General features: G+C 37.6%; 1 protein-coding gene across 6 annotated transcripts in view; it reads right to left on the reverse strand.

Moving 5' to 3' along the window:
• The window catches only part of LOC122571660 (CCR4-NOT transcription complex subunit 6-like), a 925,145-nt gene that overhangs the window by 839,853 nt on the left and 66,909 nt on the right, over nt 1-18,383 (reverse strand). Inside the window, exon 4 of one of the 6 annotated variants that reach the window (XM_043735710.1) lies at nt 11,218-11,329. The exons of the other annotated variants lie outside the window; for them this stretch is intronic. Within the exon in view, the coding sequence (XP_043591645.1) occupies nt 11,229-11,329 (101 nt within the window). The 3' untranslated portion in view covers nt 11,218-11,228. Of the gene's footprint in view, nt 1-11,217; nt 11,330-18,383 lie in introns of those variants that run through there. 6 annotated transcript variants of the gene reach the window in all.

The following is an 18,383-nucleotide window of genomic DNA, read 5'->3' on the forward strand; positions in this document are numbered from 1 at the left end:
AACCTCATTTCTTGTGACTTCAAACCTAACCTTAACCATAACCTAATCTTACCTCGCATTTCTCCTCAACACGAGGACTACGTGAGTGTAAATAGTCAGGTACTGTAAAAGCGGTTAATCAAGGTTTCAACCGACAAAATAATTAATTGATATTATATTAATTAAATACATGTGCAGTATTACATTATCAAAATTATTCTATGATTTTATTGCACGATTTATGAACATCGACAGATCCTTCCCTATTATCCGAGTTATTATTCTACTGCATATATTTTCACGTTGGAAATTATTTCTCTACATGCTAAGAAACATATTTTACTCCAACCCGCTTTTTCTTAACAATCAAGCCATATTGTTAACCGTGGTCACTTTCCAACATATACCGACTTCCTAACCGAATTATTTTACAACGGACCATGTAACAGAGGTGGATACATCAAATTGTAAACTTGCATATCCCGATGGTAGATTACACAGATACAACGCCTCGGTGTGTTGCAAAATTCCTCGGAATAAACTGTTTGCTCCGAACGAGCTGACGGATTAAAAGCCAATGAGCCAACGGCGGAAGATTCCTCTTTGTCCCGCGCTGCTGCTTTACCAAACGTACGTCTTTATTTCTCTTAGGTTCCTTTGTTCTCGATAACAGCACGCGTGGAGTCATCGCACGCGCAGCAGTCATCAGGCAACTCCAAGAATATCCTGCAGAGTAAATTCGAGAGATCGTTTGATCAACAGAGTCGCGGTCCATTCCACGAAGCTCTCGCATCACAACTTCGATAAATCACTGTATCAACCGATGAGCAATCTCCAATCGCCTGCTGCAAATGTGCCGTTGGCTCTCACCTCGGCACTTCACTTTCTTCTTTACGAAAAGTTGTTCTAACGGACGCTGCTACATACAACGTTAAGATAGCTGTCCATTTGAGGATACAGTGATTCGAGGATACCGCTTATTCGAGTCACCGGTTAATCGAAGTAGCCGTTTATTTGAGGCCAAGAAGCTCAAAGAACGGAACTTAATCGAATAAAGAATCCTAGTTTGCTTCGCTTACTTGGGACTTGGGATAATAACGTGCCGCTTATTTGGGACAGATGACTGCAGTACTCCATGAGAATGAGAAGATAGCAAGTGGAACAGCCCAGGGAGAAGAGATCTCCTGCACTTGCTCACTCCTTGCCACACGTTGCTGTATGATCTTGTTTGTAACGTGACGCTTCCGGTCAAAATACGTGTTCGTCTGCATGACTGTATCGGGTTTATTAGAAACGACAAATAAGCAATCAGACCCGCGTTCCTTTGTCTTGTCATCTGTTCGTAAAGTGCTAGTATATGAGATTATCCTCGAGCCAATGTGGACACACGGAATACAACTATGGATACAACAACTTCAGGAAAACAGTTCCGAACGTTGAAATGGTACAAAGATCGCAGTCGGAGACCTTAAAAATTATAACGCCCCATGGTACGTAAACAACGAGGATATACACGGTGATCCTGCAATGGCCTCGATCAGACAGGAGATAACTAAATACAGCGAACGTCACGCTAAGCAGCATCCAAACGCAAAAACTAACTGGCAGCAGAGCTAACGTGCCCCAGAAACCGCGTGTTCAGATTAAAAAGACACCATCCGCTAGACGTATCAAACAGATTTCTTTGAACAAAATTCAATAAAATTCAACTTCTTACACGCTATATGAAATAACCACAGCGAATTTGCTTATAATTGCTGAGAGGAATTGATTGTAAATACTTTAAGCTACAATTTGAAAAAACGTCTTTTCGTAGACGCACCGCTTATGTTGCTCGTTTCTCGTTCGTCCTCGCTCGCTGTAACTCCGTCAACCCAGAACAGTCTTCGACTACCGTTTTGTTCGTTTTATATCAATCGACATTAGCCTGGCCGCCAACTCTGTAAGATTAGTTTTCGAGTGAAAGGTTGAAAACATTGGTGCGGGGAAACAGAAATTCAGCTTGCAATAAGAAGTTCACAAGTGAAATATCGTTTGCAGCGTAAACGACCCGACCTGTCTACAGAGGATTGGATATAAGATAAATTCGAGCATTTCCAAACATTTTCATTACTTACCACATGTTGTAAGGTAACCGACAGACCTTCGATACAGCGATAAAAGTGAATGGAAAATTGGTCAGCCATAAACTAGCAGATGCAATATCCCAATGGATAGAGCTGCGACATGGAACGATATCGAATCAGACCCTCCGGTACATGGGCGAACCATCGAATGGCAGAGAAGGAGAGAACCACGAGGACATCGTCGTTTACGAACAGAGTTACGTTACGATACACCATGAAACCTCGGCGTATGTACCGACTATACATCTACCGACACTTCAATGCAAGTCTCGTTCCACTGAGAGACATCACAATCATACGGGTTAATCAATAGCGACGAATTATTACGGACGGAGCAGGGGATTTGATTTCCCGGCGGTGGTTCGCTTGAGACGCGTGTATAAGCGGAAACAGATAACGCGCAAGTCTGGCGGAAAGTAGAAAAAGATGTTAGTCGAGATGAGTACGACAAGAAAGAGAAATATTTCAATTAGGAAGATTCACAACGAAATATTTTGTATAGAGCGACGGATGAAAGAAATTTATAAAATCAGACATATAAAGGGACGTGATAATTTTGCAAAATGTAGTTACATCTGATAAGAGCAATGAATAAATATAACGTATATCGCGAAAGATATTGTTGCCACGTTGCTGTAAGCAATACGATGAATGATTTGTAGTACGAAAGTTACTAATATTCATAGCGTATCAGTTTTAAGCTTCTTTTTAACACTTTGACTGCCACGCCGATATCACATGTTTCGCTCAGAACGCCACGGGAATATTTTTATTATTCAAAGCATATAATGGCAAAATAATAATACATCGACGATGTAAGACAACATTCTTCCCCAATGGACCGTTTATCTTGTTGGTGGTCACGGGTGACCACCGTGGCGCCTTGCTAACCGTTGATAACGACATATTATAACGAGGCTTCGTTTATTTCAACGAACCATTCGCACTCGTTATTTCGTCGTAAGCAAAACGTGCAGAATATATCGTTGAAACGAGTAGAAGATATTAGTAAACGGTATTTGCTCATTCTATATATAATAGTAAGGTATGTTCACACTTCTAACTTCAATTATACGATTATAAAGCGGCATTTACGATTATTTTCTGAGCTGTGTTTATAATAATATTCGTAAATTGTCCCTCAAAGATATGCGTGCGAACGCAAGATTTGTTCTCATTTTTTTTTATTGATGCTCTAATAAAAATGTTTAATCGCACAATGGGGCACTTTTTATTTCATAGCGTCTTCTATTTATCGGTTATATTCAAAATGCCCTAACTGTCAATTTTCATACAATTTTTACAATTGTAAAAAGTTCAAGCCCTCCAGTCACCAATGACCACGGTGGCGTCACAGGAGGAACCGTGGCCGGTCTATGTGACCATCGTGGCAGTCAAAGTGTTAACCATCACTGTATGTACATTTATAGCAGAGACGATGGGATTTGAGATTTTTAGATTCGCGAAATAGGAATTCGTAGGCACTCAAAACAGTCGATATGCTGAATTTTTTCTTCCTCTTGAGGGGATTTTCATCTATTTCGACGGGAACTAAAATCATAACTAGGTTTGCTTGAAATTTGGAGACGCAAAAATTAGCAGAATGCCCAGAACACGCGAAAATCTATGAAATATGCAAACTGCAAATAGTATTTGTTAGGATACTTAGTACGTAAAATAAATTTCTGTCTAGATTTCAGTTTTTTTTTAAATTACATTGACACAGAAGTGCGAATTCGTCTGAATATCCGCACTCTAATTGCAACAATCTTCTTTCAGAATATCAAATTAGTCTTCCCCGATATAAATAATTGTAACGAGCGGTGAAATCACACCAATTAAAATGAATCTAATAAGTGCAAACGCAGACTCAATTGGCATACGATTAATTGAATAAAATCTACACAAATTCTTATTTACCTGAATGTCGAGAAATTCGAATCACAAAAAAGAGGAAGAAAAATGTAGACTGTTGAAAAATTCCAATTATCCCATCCATAATTTATAACATTACGTGGAACGTTTTTATTCTTCAAACAGGTTGGTCGTTTTTGATTCGATGCAAAATCGCTGATATCTTGACCTACAGTTTAGAAACAAAATTTGCTATGCTGATTACATTGGCATGCCCTGTAGGTTTGACATCGATTGCGAACCCGCAATTGCGAGATAGCGCGATCGGGGTGACTAATAAATGCAACCCAATTAACGCTCGACGCTTTCACAAACCTGACGAACCATAGCCCGCGGGTATTCAATTTTCAGTTAACGATTTATTATCCAATTATGTTAAAGCTTACGAATATACATGCGCACACATATATGCGATAATATAATTTATAAATGTTAAGAGAAGAATCACCTGCTGATACGAACATGGTAATACTGTAAGTAAAAACGTAAAAATAACTGCAAGGTTTATAAGAAAAATATCACATGTTTATGTTTTTCCACGAGGGTGAAAGAATTAAAAAATACTTTTGTATCTTTAATTTTTTTTTTTTAATATTGCAAATGCACCTAATATCGCCTACCAGATTTTCAAGCAAAGACAAGGAGACGTTATTTGTATTCCATGTGCATAAAACACGTTCCTTTACACATGTTTCACTACAATCCCAATTCTGCCAATGCTTCTTTTCAAAATATTACGGGTGGCGACATTCGAAGCAATTATCCTGCGCGTCGACTTCTTAAAACGAAGTATTCATTACGTTATATGATCCTTAGGGTCCGTAATTAATTCCAAGGATAGGAACGTATAAATCTCTAAGGATTATCCTTATATAAAGTATATTTAATTGAATCGTGAAATTCTAAATTTTGTTAGCCCACTAAAAGTCCAAGTCTCTTTCTTATCAAACGGGCGATACGCCTGAGCCACAGTGTATAAAGTCATCCACTTGGAAAGTACCATCCTATGAACCGTTTTGACGAAGACAAATATTCCGTGATTTTGAGAAAACCCGTTGATTTTCAGTCGACAACGACACGTTGCGAGTCTAGCCTCTAACTATTAGGATACATCGTTACCCAAAGAGTGGGAATCCTCGACAATATTTATTTTTGTTACGAGTTGCTCGATTCGCGTAACGATCTTTTCTTCTAAAAATATAATAGCGCGTTGTTGAAAGAAACGTTTGCTCAATTTAGCAAATAACACGCAGCCTCTTGTAACGTGGAATATTTTATACAATAGGAATAAAGCGAGGTCCCTTTGTCTCTAAATATCGAAGAAAGTCCAATTTCTATTTGAAAGTCCAATATCTCGACTCGGCCGAACAATTATCGCTTTCTCGCTCGTAAACTGCGTTTTATTCTAGAATTGGCCTATTCTCGGACAATCAACAAATATACAGATCGAAAAATTTCATAGGCACATAAAAAGATTCCGTAGATAATACACGTATAAATAAACGCGCATACTCAGCAGGAATAATACGCGAAAACGAAATGATCATGCTGGGAGAGAAACGAGCATGGAAATGTTTATTATCGCGTATAGTCGCTACTATAATCCCGAGTGAACGAAAAGTAGGTAAAATAGCTGATGATGCATCGGTATCTGCATGCTTAACTGCTGAACTATATTACATAAGTAGACGCAAAGCTTACGTTTTTAGTTAGCTTTACAAACCAGTGGTAATATCAAAGTGAATCTTTACTGCATCTGCGTATATAAATGTTTATGTAAATATACTGGCAACCTACTCATTTCAGAATTTCCAGTTAATCATTGCGCGTTAACGTTACCGCATTTTTGGTCGCGTATTTCATACATTTTCGGCCGGATCGTTTATGATGGATCGCGGTATCCGCCTCTGGAAGGCAGGCAGAGAGAGAAAATTTGCGTTCGGAAGTGAAAGAAAAAAAAGGTTTTCGAATTAGAAACACCGACGGTATATTTCGTCGGAACTTGGCGTTATTTTTCACGCATTATCTGCTAACCTGCATTTTTTATTCGTATATTTCAGTTTGGCTTGTTATTTAAACTTGCGTGAACGAGTTCCAAAATTCGTGTACTACATTTCTAGTTTCAGTCGCGCTAGTTTCCAGAGCGTAATATTAGTTTCTACAACTTGCTGATCAAATTTTAGCAATGCCTTCAGGGAAATCATAACTTTTCTACATTTTTGCGCATCTATCATTACATAATTGCTAGCAAGAATATTTAGTGAAGAATGAATAAATATTCATAACTGTTACGACCGTTCGCGGAGAGACGCGATCGCGAGCAAACGCGTCAGCGAGAGGCGTAAATTCTCGCTGCGATTTTGATAGTCGCAGCGAATCAGTCGTTCCACCAGTCTCGATTAGGATAACACTGATAATTCAAATGATTATACCACTGAATTAACAGGGTTAATATAAGCTTCTATGTTTAACAATATTTAAGATCATAATTAACACGTTGCAAATGACTTAACGACGATACAACTAGTTTATTATTATAATTCGACTCGACTTTGCAGTATTTCTCGACGTATTCGTTTCACTAAGCGACCTTCATTTTATTTCTCTGAAGCTCTCGATGCATTCGGTTTGACTCCTCGTGTGATACTGATTGCCCTTCGATCTTTTCCTTTGTCTTCTCTTGGAGACGACCCCCACCACGCTCGGGTCTCGCGACTGTTCGCGCTTATGATCGCGTATGCTACCTTTTTTGCATAGGTAAAATAACGAACCGAAGGTGAATCGATGTTTTCTGGAACTCGTTGCTTGACGACAACTATGCGTTTATCGCTACTTTATGTATATCCTCTGGTCATGTAGGACGATCTGTCTGCGACACTGTAGTACCAAGGGAGACGGATAGGAACACGGCATATAGTAAGCCTCGGGGCGTAACCATAACAATGGACGTTTTCAACATCTACCAAAGTGCGTTTCAAATTTTGTCATCGAAGCAAATTAATTTTAACGCGTACGTATACTTATAAAATCGTACATGTAAATATTAAGACGGTGATTCGTCATAGACGAAAGTATCTAATTATCTATCATAAGAGCTAATTTCTATTTTATAGATTTTATTCGAAAAAGAAAGTGGTATAAGGGAAGCAGCGATGATTTGTCCTAGAACAGGGACCAGTAAAATCATTAACACATTCCTTTCCGCGTCTCGTTTGAGGGATTTAATATTCAAGCTACGTGTTCCGCTAATGACGCACGTTGATGCATTCGTTAGATCTTCAAGTGCATATTTCAAGTGTATTAAGTTTAAGATGGAACAACTACTGAAAATTCGCCGCAAGTTTTAACAAATTTTGTCGTTATGTTTACCGAGAAAATAGCTTGCTACGCTTTATACAGACTTCTTTATTCCTGTATTCGTATCAGCGAAAAAGCTAACGTTCCAAGAAACGATTTATACGGAATTGGCAACTACCGCATTACCATCTAATGATAAAATCAGCAATCACTTAGTTGCCAAACTAATAGAATGATCTTTTTTCGGGTTTAGACTTTATGCACGTTCATCGCACAACTGTTACAGATCGCTAATTTAGCGAGCAAGAAACCTTGAGATTCTTAATTGGATAACGCGGAGATTATTTTCCTACGCGCGATGAACATAACAATACAAAAATATGTTCACCTTGCGTAACATTGTGTACACTTTGATATCTTTGATATACAATCGATATTTTGCTGTGAATTTATGCATGAAAAGGAGAGGAACGAAGATTGTGAAGCAGCTAAATCGAGTATGAAAATAACGTAAACAAACATCGGTGAAAAAGTATGGAAAGAACGAGCTATTAACCTTTAACTGGAGCTTTTAGGTAAAGAACTTAATTCACTGTATCTAAATGACATAATAACTTAAGTGGAAGGCATTTGACATTGTAGGAATTGTTCGAATTTAATCTACTGTTACGTACAGCGAGTCTCTATTATTTACGATCTTGCGCAGATAAAGATTTAGTAATTGTATGATAATTACAATAATTGTATGTTTCCTTTCGATATCGAATAATCGTCGCTCGAAGCAAGAACTTTCATAAATAATTAAAAATGTGACAAGTAAATGTCGCCGAGTGCGATACAATTTTAAACGAATATGCAAAGTAATACGAAAGTATTTATTAAATTACGATGAATGTAAAATTAATGTTTTTGAAATTAAAATAGGAGTTCAAAGCTTTAGGGACTTATGGCATTTACTAAGGGAGGAATAAAGAATGTTCAATTAGCATAAAATCCATTTTCTCATTAATTTTTTTCAACAATCTCTTACCGTCCTCGCTATCAACAAAATATCGTCGAAATAATTTATTTCCTCTTTCAACAAAGGTTGTACGTCTTCCTTTTTCGTACTCGCACGAATAAATTATGAATCAACAGCTTAAAATATTTCTACGCTCTTCCATATATTCTAATATCTCATTGTTGTAAATCAATTGCGATACTAAATCAAACTGATTAAGTATCCATAAAAGGTGGCAAAAATTACATTTTACATGAAAAATATTGACTTTGGAATCTAGGGCGATTAATTAATTTTTTATACCTCTTAGCGATTGCTACAGGTAATTGAGCTGTCAGACCCTCTATTCCAAAAATTGAATTCCTATTTTTATGAAACTCGTTGCGTAACTTAATGTCACTTCGATAATACGAATATTATCGAACAGCAGAATATTCGATACTATGAGAAAGGTTATGGGAATTATTCTTCTTCGACAAAGTTTTCTTTAAAAAAAAAAATACGCATTTGAAAGTCGATGGTTACGATTTGGCAAGCCAGTTGCGTAAATCGTATCTTTCGTGTCATGAAATAACACGCAAGAAGTAATTGTTCTTGGATATTTGATATTTAGGGATCTGTCTTGGAAAATTCAACGTAAATAAAGCAAAAGTAAATAAAGAAAAGGAAAGAACGGTTGATCTATCTTTATTATTCTACACCTTCCCTATCCTTTGCTTCTTTGTGTACGTATAACGAAGAAAAGTGCAACAACTATCTCGTGTTACCTTTGCGCTTGCTTCGTTTGCAAAAGGAAGACGAATAATTATTATTTACAGAATAAAAAGACAAGACGACATCTCTTTCTATTTCGTACATTCTCCTGCTTTCTCTCCAAACATCTGTAAACTGGTCGTGAGTTTCACATAATTGAACTTTCATTCCATAAATAATAATTATATATTATATCGCAATTATAAAAGCAGAAATACAAAAGGCTGCATCGAACACAGTTGCTTTTCGCCGGATATGCAAAAGTCAAAATCTCAAACTAACGGCTTAATCAATTGGTCAGGTTACCGGACAGATTATCTGTTGAACGACAAACATTCTATTTCTCTCTGTGCCTCGATCGAGGGACGAGTAGAGTGGCTCAGTGTACGAAAAAAAAGAACAGAATTTAGATTAGTTTTTTTTTTTTTTTTTTTAACCAAATACATACACCGATTCGACGTTAAATGGTTTGCGAACGTGTATTCGATTACGAGGATGATTTATTCCGTTGCACGAAGTCATAGCATGTATAAACGAGGATGTTGGCGCGTTCGAGTTAACGAAATAACCAGTTCCAGTAACCGAATGTGAATCAGAACGTTCATGACTGTCCATTAATGCAATTCGTTCTCCTTTCAAATAGCGGATAATGTGCCTAAACTATCGTTAATTAATAAACAGTTGGCCATGGAAAATTACTTCGTTATTATCCCATACTCGCAGCAGAGATCGACGCAAATATCGTCACCGATGATGTTTGTTTATCGCTAAACTCAAATGCAAAACTTGTAACATGGAATTTAAAGTTTGAAGAGATAGGGCGATGTTTACGATGCAATAAGAGACACAAGTTTCTTATTCGTAAATTTTACGAAAAATCATTTAAACGCGTAAAAATGTATGAAATTTCAATAAAAAATTGCGAATTAGTCGTTTTCATCAGTCTGGTAGTTTTAGTGTTTTAACAAAGTTTTAACAAAGGAAAAAATATACGGGTCGAACCTTACGCGTGTCTACTTTCTGAAAAAGCAAGCCAGTGTGTAACAGACGCGACTAAATAAAGTCAATGGAACACATCGTCACATTTCGCTAAGAATATTAATGGGAAGAAAGTTGTACCAAATCGACGATAATCCTAAAATACAACCGAGGTGATACGAACTGCAAATTTATGCTGAAATGTATCGAGCTTCTTCAAGTTCTGTTGGTTAAAATTTGTCGCTAAATTTGACCTAATATCTACGTTTCTTTTATTAATAGGAACCTCAATGAAAGCGTAACTGCATTTTATAGCGTAAGTGCGTAAACGTGCAGAAGCTATTTATCTTTTGAAATTGCTCAAACATTGCACTTAATCTAATCCAATATCTATCTCTTAAAAATGATTAAAACTCTTTATTTAATTTAACCCAGTGGCTATCTCTTGAAGTTGTTAATATTTTTCGTTTAATCTAATCTGATGTTTATCTCGTGAAATTGTTAACATTTTTCATTTAATCTAATATAACATAGTGCTACGTCAAATATATAAAGAAAGAAAAAGAACAGAGTCAATGGAACGCATGCAATATACATATAGCGAACCTCTTACTGTTCTTACATATAGGCTACTACACATACGGGGTCGCGTAACGGAGTTATGGGGTCGTGAAAATTTTCGCAATCGCCACACACCAGCGAAATAAAGAATGCTAATCGTCTATCATTAAAGGATCATAAAAAATTCACCGAGTTGTTAATCGACATACGTACGAAACACCAGCTTTTTGAAGAATCGTTTACACGAGTTTTTTCTTGGAATCAGCACACAATTTCCAGCAATAATATATCTAAAATGGTCTTTCAACACGCTTATGGCATTTCATACCACGTATCTATTGTAAATCAACGTTCTCGTCATTGACGATTGTAAAATCAAATTATCGAGTAACTTTGAAAAACGTTGGAGATACACTGTTGCGTCAAATATCTGTCAAGATTTAATTTTTAATGGAAAAATAAACTGGTAATTAAAAATAAGATTATAAATATAACAAAGAATCGTTTCAAATTCAACTTCTTTCACTTATCACTGGTTAAGGTTTCCTTTGTATTTTTATTTCATGTACCTGTTTATGTACATAACTAGAGTCACGTACAATTGTCTTCGGGAAAATGGCTTAGCGAGTAGATAAAGTTAAAGAAACGCGCTGTACGATTATCGATCGAAATAGGATACACACCTGGGCGACGAGTCCTCCAAGGCAAGAAATGACAGGCTCTAAGGATACAGACCCATTAACACCGAGACACGAGCACGCGGGGTCGTTAAACTGCTCGGTAGCTATTGCACGCTCATCTGCTCGTGATTACGGAATCCTCGAACCAGAAGAAACGAGCGTGGTAGCGTTTCTCGAAGCTAAGCGCTAGTGACTTACCTGCAACAAGAAAAAGAGGAAGTTAGATCGAGCGCGTTGAAATTATGTATCTCGCGAGTAACGGGCGATTCACAATAGCGATCACGTCAAGTCAGGCATCGGCGAAAATCGCTTACACGTAATTCAACGAGAGCATCGAGAGACGACTCGCGTTAGCGATCACGGTACGGTCAGATCACGACGAGTCAGGCACCGGTGAAAATTGCTTACACGTAATCGATTGAGAGCATTCAGCGACGATTAACACCAGCGATCGTCACGTTAAGTCAGGCACAGGTGAGAATCACTTACACCTGGTCCAATGAGAGCATTCAGCCACGATTCACATTGACGAGCACAGTACAATTAGATTAAGTTTCGTCAGACATCGGTGAAAATTGCTTAAACGTAATCCAATGGCATTCGGCAACGATTAACACCAGCGATGATAGCGTCAAGTCAGGCACAGGTGAAAATCACTTACACCTGGTCCAATGAGAGAATTCAGCCACGATTCACATTGGCGAGCACAGTACAATTAGATTAAGTTTAGTCAGACATCGGTGAAAATTGCTTAAACTTAATCCAATGGCATTCGGCAACGATTAACACCAGCGANTGATAGCGTCAAGTCAGGCATAGGTGAAAATCGCTTATGCGTGGTCCAACGAGAGCATTCAGGCTGGATTCACATTGGCGATTATATAATCGAACGAGACCATTCAGAGACGATTAATACTAACGATCATCGTGTCAAGTCAGGCAGGTGCAATGTGAGCATTCACGGTAAGCGGATCAGTCGAGTCAAATGAAAATCTCTGGACCGGCGGCTGACTTGACGTGATCTGAGATGATCGCTAGTCTGAATTCAGCTTCGCAATAAGCAGTTCGATCGAGTCGAGTGAAAATTTGTTAACAGTGCTTTTACACGCGTCTATATTTTCCTTGTCTTTTATACGATAAGTTTTACAAACATTAAAGTTGAAATATCTTTGTAAACTAAGCATTTTTCGAGCCAAGTAGCTTAATACATTTTTTGCAAGGAATTAAAAAATGCGTCGAGTGGCGTATAAAAAATGTGCAGTTTAATATTTAGCATTACGCTGGCATTGAAATCTCTTTACGTTCGAATGTAAAAGAATCAAATCTTATTAAGTTCCCCCTATGAACTTTAGATGGAACATTCCTTCGTATTTCTGATACAGAAATAGTCACCAGCGTACATTTCAAACATACTGTATGCGTTTAATATGAATTAGCGTGAAATACTTTAGGTTGTTCGAAAAGTGTCTTTCTTTTACAGACACGTCTTTTACAACGACGCATCTTTATACAAACATGAAACCTAATCTGTCGAACGTTGTGATCTTTATTTTGATAGAACAAAATGGATCATACGAAGTTCGATAAAATAATATAAAACGAGAAATGTTGAGCATCCATTATTTTCTTACAAAACGAAAGAAACTTTTCGGACAAACTAATACAAAACACGATTCAAATGTACACGTCGATCCGAATGCGCGCCATACGCAGCGAACGTGTTAACACTAGAACTAACACACCAGTCAAATTGACTGGTTTTACAATTTTATTTTAAAATTCCTACTTCGTGTTATATTTTTTTCCGCAATGATGTAATGACTTTCGCAACGATAACTAAAAGAATAGTATAATGAATTTTATTTTGTTTTTTATGTATTCAAACTGGAAATAATTTTGTGTCAAGGCTACTTATACCAATACCAGTCAAAATGATAAATAATACTTGTGAAAGTGTAAAAGGCTGCTGCAATCTGTTTATCGAACTCCAATTAACCAGTTTCCTCGTTTTCTACAACTTGCCACACGTTTTCAAAATTTTTACCGCGTATCATTCGATATGACGATATCAGTTATCAGGAAAATTCCGGATCGATCGCTAGATCGCTAGATGCTAACGCTAGAAATACCACAGCAGTCAAAACGACTGGTTCTACAATTTTATAAATTTGTCAAGCCTCGTTTAGGGATGATGGCCCCAGATGGATTAATAATACCAAAAACGTACTACATAACATGGAATTGCTTCTGTAAGAAAGTAATAAATCGATAAATATAAAAATATTCCATTATTAGGTATTTTTTAAAGACCAGTCATTTTCACTGGTTTTGGTAGGAATAGCTTCGTGTTAACTATCGGTAGTTCTAGTGTTAAATATTGTGAAAACGCGGATTTTGCACCGGGGGAATAATTAGGGTAAATAATTAGGACAGGCGATTAAATTTTTTAAGTCGCCATTGTTACGTTTCGTCGTATAATTACGTGGAAATTATTCGAGGTTCGTGCACACGTTCCCGTAGAAAGTTCAAACTTTACAGAAGCGGATTCGTCGTCGGTTACGTAAATCTCAAAGCCACGAATAGGATATATATCGAGGAAGAAAAGAATGGAAAACCGGTTGGTAAATGTAGTTCTGTTTTATTCGCTTCTTATGGGTTGTTAATCGCACCTACAGCAATTTCCACCATACATGTTTGCAGGCTAATAGTCTCTCGCGACGTTGTATAATAGTCGAAACTTGTTATATAAGAGTTCGCTCTCAAGGGAAGTAGCATAAATTTGTGTAACGGATACGCGAAAGAAGCGAACAAGCAATGCGTTTCTAAGTGGTTGTAATTACAAACTTTTTGTTAAACTTCTTCCTTTTTTCAAACTTCGCGCAGATGCAAATTTTGAAAACTTTCTTTGCACACACTTCGCTACGGCGAACCGTAACTTGCGCTACGAGTAGGATAAAGGAGACTCCATGGCTCATAGCAACGTGAAAATCAAAAACGTGATTACGTTGAAAGTTTCGTCTTCGGGAAGGACACATCAAAAATTCCATTAAACGCGCATACATTTATTTATTTATCGAGATAACTTGTAAAACTTAACATTATACAAGTTACGTTGCAAGTCGAAGTACGAATCGCACATTATTTTCTTGGATCGTTGAGCTACAACTTTCCCAGGCTAAATAAACTAAAACAGAAGATCTTGAAAGAAAACTAGAAGAGAAGCCTAGTTGCAGCAGTTGTTTAATTCATTTAGTTTAATGTTTTGCTCCTTACAAGCAGAACATTACCAGCGGACTGTTACTGTAACTTCTTCTTTTAAAATATCAAACTTATCTATTAATTCATTGACTTGATGATATCACTATGATTGACACATGATTCATAACACTTGATGATAAACACGTCTTTGTTATGAAATATTTTTTAAAATATTTGGTCAGTGATACGGCCACGTATACAATAATCAACAATATCTCAGCTAAAGTAATAAATTAAATTGAAAATTAAAATAGATCATTTGTTAGGCATTTTCATTCTGTTCATTCCTAAACTTTAAGAATGGATTAATAGAGAATGAATCTTGACACATCGTATTCCATGCAAAATCGTCCATAGCAGCGCTTTTTAATCATCTATTTACCATAGACTTGTTCAAACAATTTTCTTCCGTCACGGACCCTCATGACTTAACTAAAAATTTAAACATAACAAATATGTATATTTAAAACATCCATCAACTGCTCATTCACGATCTTTTTGGAGATAAGAGATTCATTGTAGATAAACAAATACGCATACTAAATATGTTCAATTCGAACGATACGGTAATAACTTGCGTGTGCGAGCACTTTCATTTTATTCATAGTGAAATCGTAACGCCATTCACCAGTGAGGTTCGCGAGTATTCGACAATTTTTCAGCTCTTTCTCACGTCGTTTTCCATTCTCTTATTTTGAGCCCATTGTAGCACAATTTACGATGCGAGATGTACTCGCTAAAGTACGAACTTGTAACTTAAGCTTAGCTCAAGTGTTTCGACCGTTCGCGGAGAGACGCGATCGCGAGATAGCACGTCAACGAGACTTGCAAATTCCCGTTACGATTAAATATCGTTTCCGATCGATCCTCTTATTTCCGTTAGGATGATAGGGGGTGGTTCGATTGAGTACACACTGAATTAACAGGTATAAATTAGTTCGTTCAAACAACCCGTTGACTAGAGAGACAAAGTATAATTAAGTTTCGATTGATAGACAAAGTTATTGTGTAGAGTACGCGATGTAAGCTTAGATGGTGACGATGGTGAGTGTTAAAATGAATTGACAGGTGAGTTTGATACTTTACAGGGTAAAAAAGAAGTTACAGTGAGAGTCCGCTGGTAATATTCTGCTTGTAACGAGCAAACAATTAAACTAAATTAAACTATCATCCTATTTTCTACGTATTAATTTTGCTTATGTCGAAGTTTCTATTTAGCGTAAAGTGTGTAGCCAGAAGCCAGCGCAAAGGTGCGAGGTAAACGGAAATAAAGGATATAATCGTACATTAGGTCGTCCGAAAAGTTTCTTTCGCTTTATAAGAAAATAATGGATGCACAACATTTTTTTGTTTTATATTATTATTATTTATATTATTATGATGGATGAGGGGCCTGGGGGGTGTCGTGTGAATTGTAGACGAGCGGTTGCAAAACTGAGCATGTATGTAGCGAGGCTAGGACAAGAGACAAGGGGTTGCTAGGGGATAAAGAACGAATTAATAACAGTACGAGTTGAGATGTCGAAGAGTGCGGATTGCGTTGATGAGAGTCGAGTCGTTGATTAATTACTTAGTTGCGCTGATTATTATGCGTTCGCTGCGATTAGTGCATCTCTAACGAACATTATTCTCTGTTCAATCTACTTATCATTAATAAACTAACTATAGTAGTCACGATACTACATTATTTTATCGGATTACGTACGATCCATTTTGTTCTACCAAAATAAAGATCACAACGTTCGACAGATTAGGTTTCATGTTTGTGTAAAGATGCGTCGTTGTAAAACACGTGTCTGCAAAAGAAACACACTTTTCGGACAACCTAATACATACGATAGCAATTTCAAGTTTAGCCATCGCCACTGTGTTGCGTACAGTGGAAGTTTCTAACGGCGTTTATAAAGTGGCGGTAATCGAAGAATTCGACGTTTCGTGCAGGTTACGGGAGTAAAACGAATCAATTAAAACGATAGGAAGTTGGAAAGGAAGAGGAGTTTAATCAAGTTGTCGAGGCAGGCGCAGGATGAAGTAGAGACGATAGATCTGGTCTCGACAACGCTCACACGTGCCATCAGGAAGGAAATTCGTTGTTCTCGGCGAGAGCCGTTCGCGCGGAAAATCGCAGCGGAGAAACCGGAGAGATAGCGAAGAGAGAGTGGAAGAGAGAGGGAGGGACAGAGGGATGGGATCGAAGGGGTGAAGTTGAGAGTGCGCTCGGGACCTTACGGTGCGTTCGTAGATCGCGGTAGCGCGATACGGGCTATTAAGTGTATGCAAAGCAGAGTTAATTTCATTGAACTTTCCGGTGGCTCGGGCGCACAAAGTTTTCCCTCGCAGCCATGAAATGCGGGGGTTTAAACGGCCATCAGGAGAATACATAATGAGGATGAGAAAACTATACTCGGCACAGTGACTACGGAGTGAAATACCTGACGGTGCGGCGTCGCCGTGCTTAACTTGTTGGATACAGGTCTGACGCCTCCAGTTGACGCAACTTACTGTATTACGTTGTATTACAGGGACGTGTTGGCGCGAATGACAGGCTTCCGTGTCACTCTTTCATCTCACGCTACGGTCCTCGCGCACAAAATAATCTTTAACCGTAAGAATTTGCTAATTAAGCGGCCGACCTACTGCTGCACGGTGAAAGTGCTTATTTGGCTGTATTTTCTTTCTCTCTCTCTCTCTCTCTCTCTCTCTCTCTCTCTCTGTTTTATACAGAGCGTTCATGGTTGACAATAAATTTATTCTTCGCTTATCGCAACGCAGACAGTCTCGGAAAATTGGTTACTCGAAGAAAACAGTTTCGAGCAAGGTTTCTCGTAAAAGTGTTTGTTTCGCGCAGAAATATGTTTAACCCATTAAGATCCGAGTGAGGGTTTATCACGAGACTGCGAATGTTGGTGTATTTGGGGAAAATTTACGGTCGTACACATCGACAGAATCCACACAAAGAGCAAAAATATTTCATACAGCTACGGAGCGCTCTTTATGGTATATATATACACGGTATATGGTTATTACAATTGTAGATAATGTTATCAATGGGCTATTGTTATCGTAATCAGTGGTGATAATTACATTTGGGAACAAACGATAAGAAATAAGAATTCGATCGAAACGAAAAGCGTTACGACTATGAGAATCACATTCGAAAACTAATAATTTCAAACAAACGACAGCCAACACTGGATAAGGTTTTCAAATAAATTTTATGTTGTTTTCAAAAATAATTTAAATGTATGTAAATGTATATGGAAGAGCAAGAAAGGTTGACAGCAGACCAAATTATAGAAGAAAGAAGGAAGAGAGAAACAAAAGGATAAGGGAATCCAAATATAACAAGCATTACAGAAAAATGACCAAAGAAGAGCTACCGAAGTACTTGGAAGGGAGGACGAAGTGGAAGGACAGGAAAATTCCAGCTAGATTCAGATGTGGAAACGAGACAAAAGCGAGGGAGAAGAAAGATGCAGACTATGTAAAAGGAAAGAAGAAGACCTGAGACACGTAACAGAAGAATGTGAAATAACGGGAGGACCAAAGGACATAGAGAAGACACTGAATGAGACTGGAGAAGGACTAACAGAATTAAAAGCAATGACAGAGAAGAGAAGAGCAATACAAGACGGGGAGGAAAGACAAGAAGGAAGCACAGCAAGGAGGCAAAAGACCAAAAGTGGGAATAGCGTGTAGTCATAAGTTGCAATAGTTTTAGTCATTAGTGTTTTAGCTGTTAGAGATAAATTTAAGGGAGTGCAATACAATAGAGTAGATAAGATGGGAGGTAGATATATAAGGAGCAAAATAAGTGTAAGAGATGTAAAACCGAAA

The sequence above is a fragment of the Bombus pyrosoma genome, linkage group LG10, assembly GCF_014825855.1.
Source record: "Bombus pyrosoma isolate SC7728 linkage group LG10, ASM1482585v1, whole genome shotgun sequence".
NCBI lineage: Eukaryota > Metazoa > Arthropoda > Insecta > Hymenoptera > Apidae > Bombus > Bombus pyrosoma.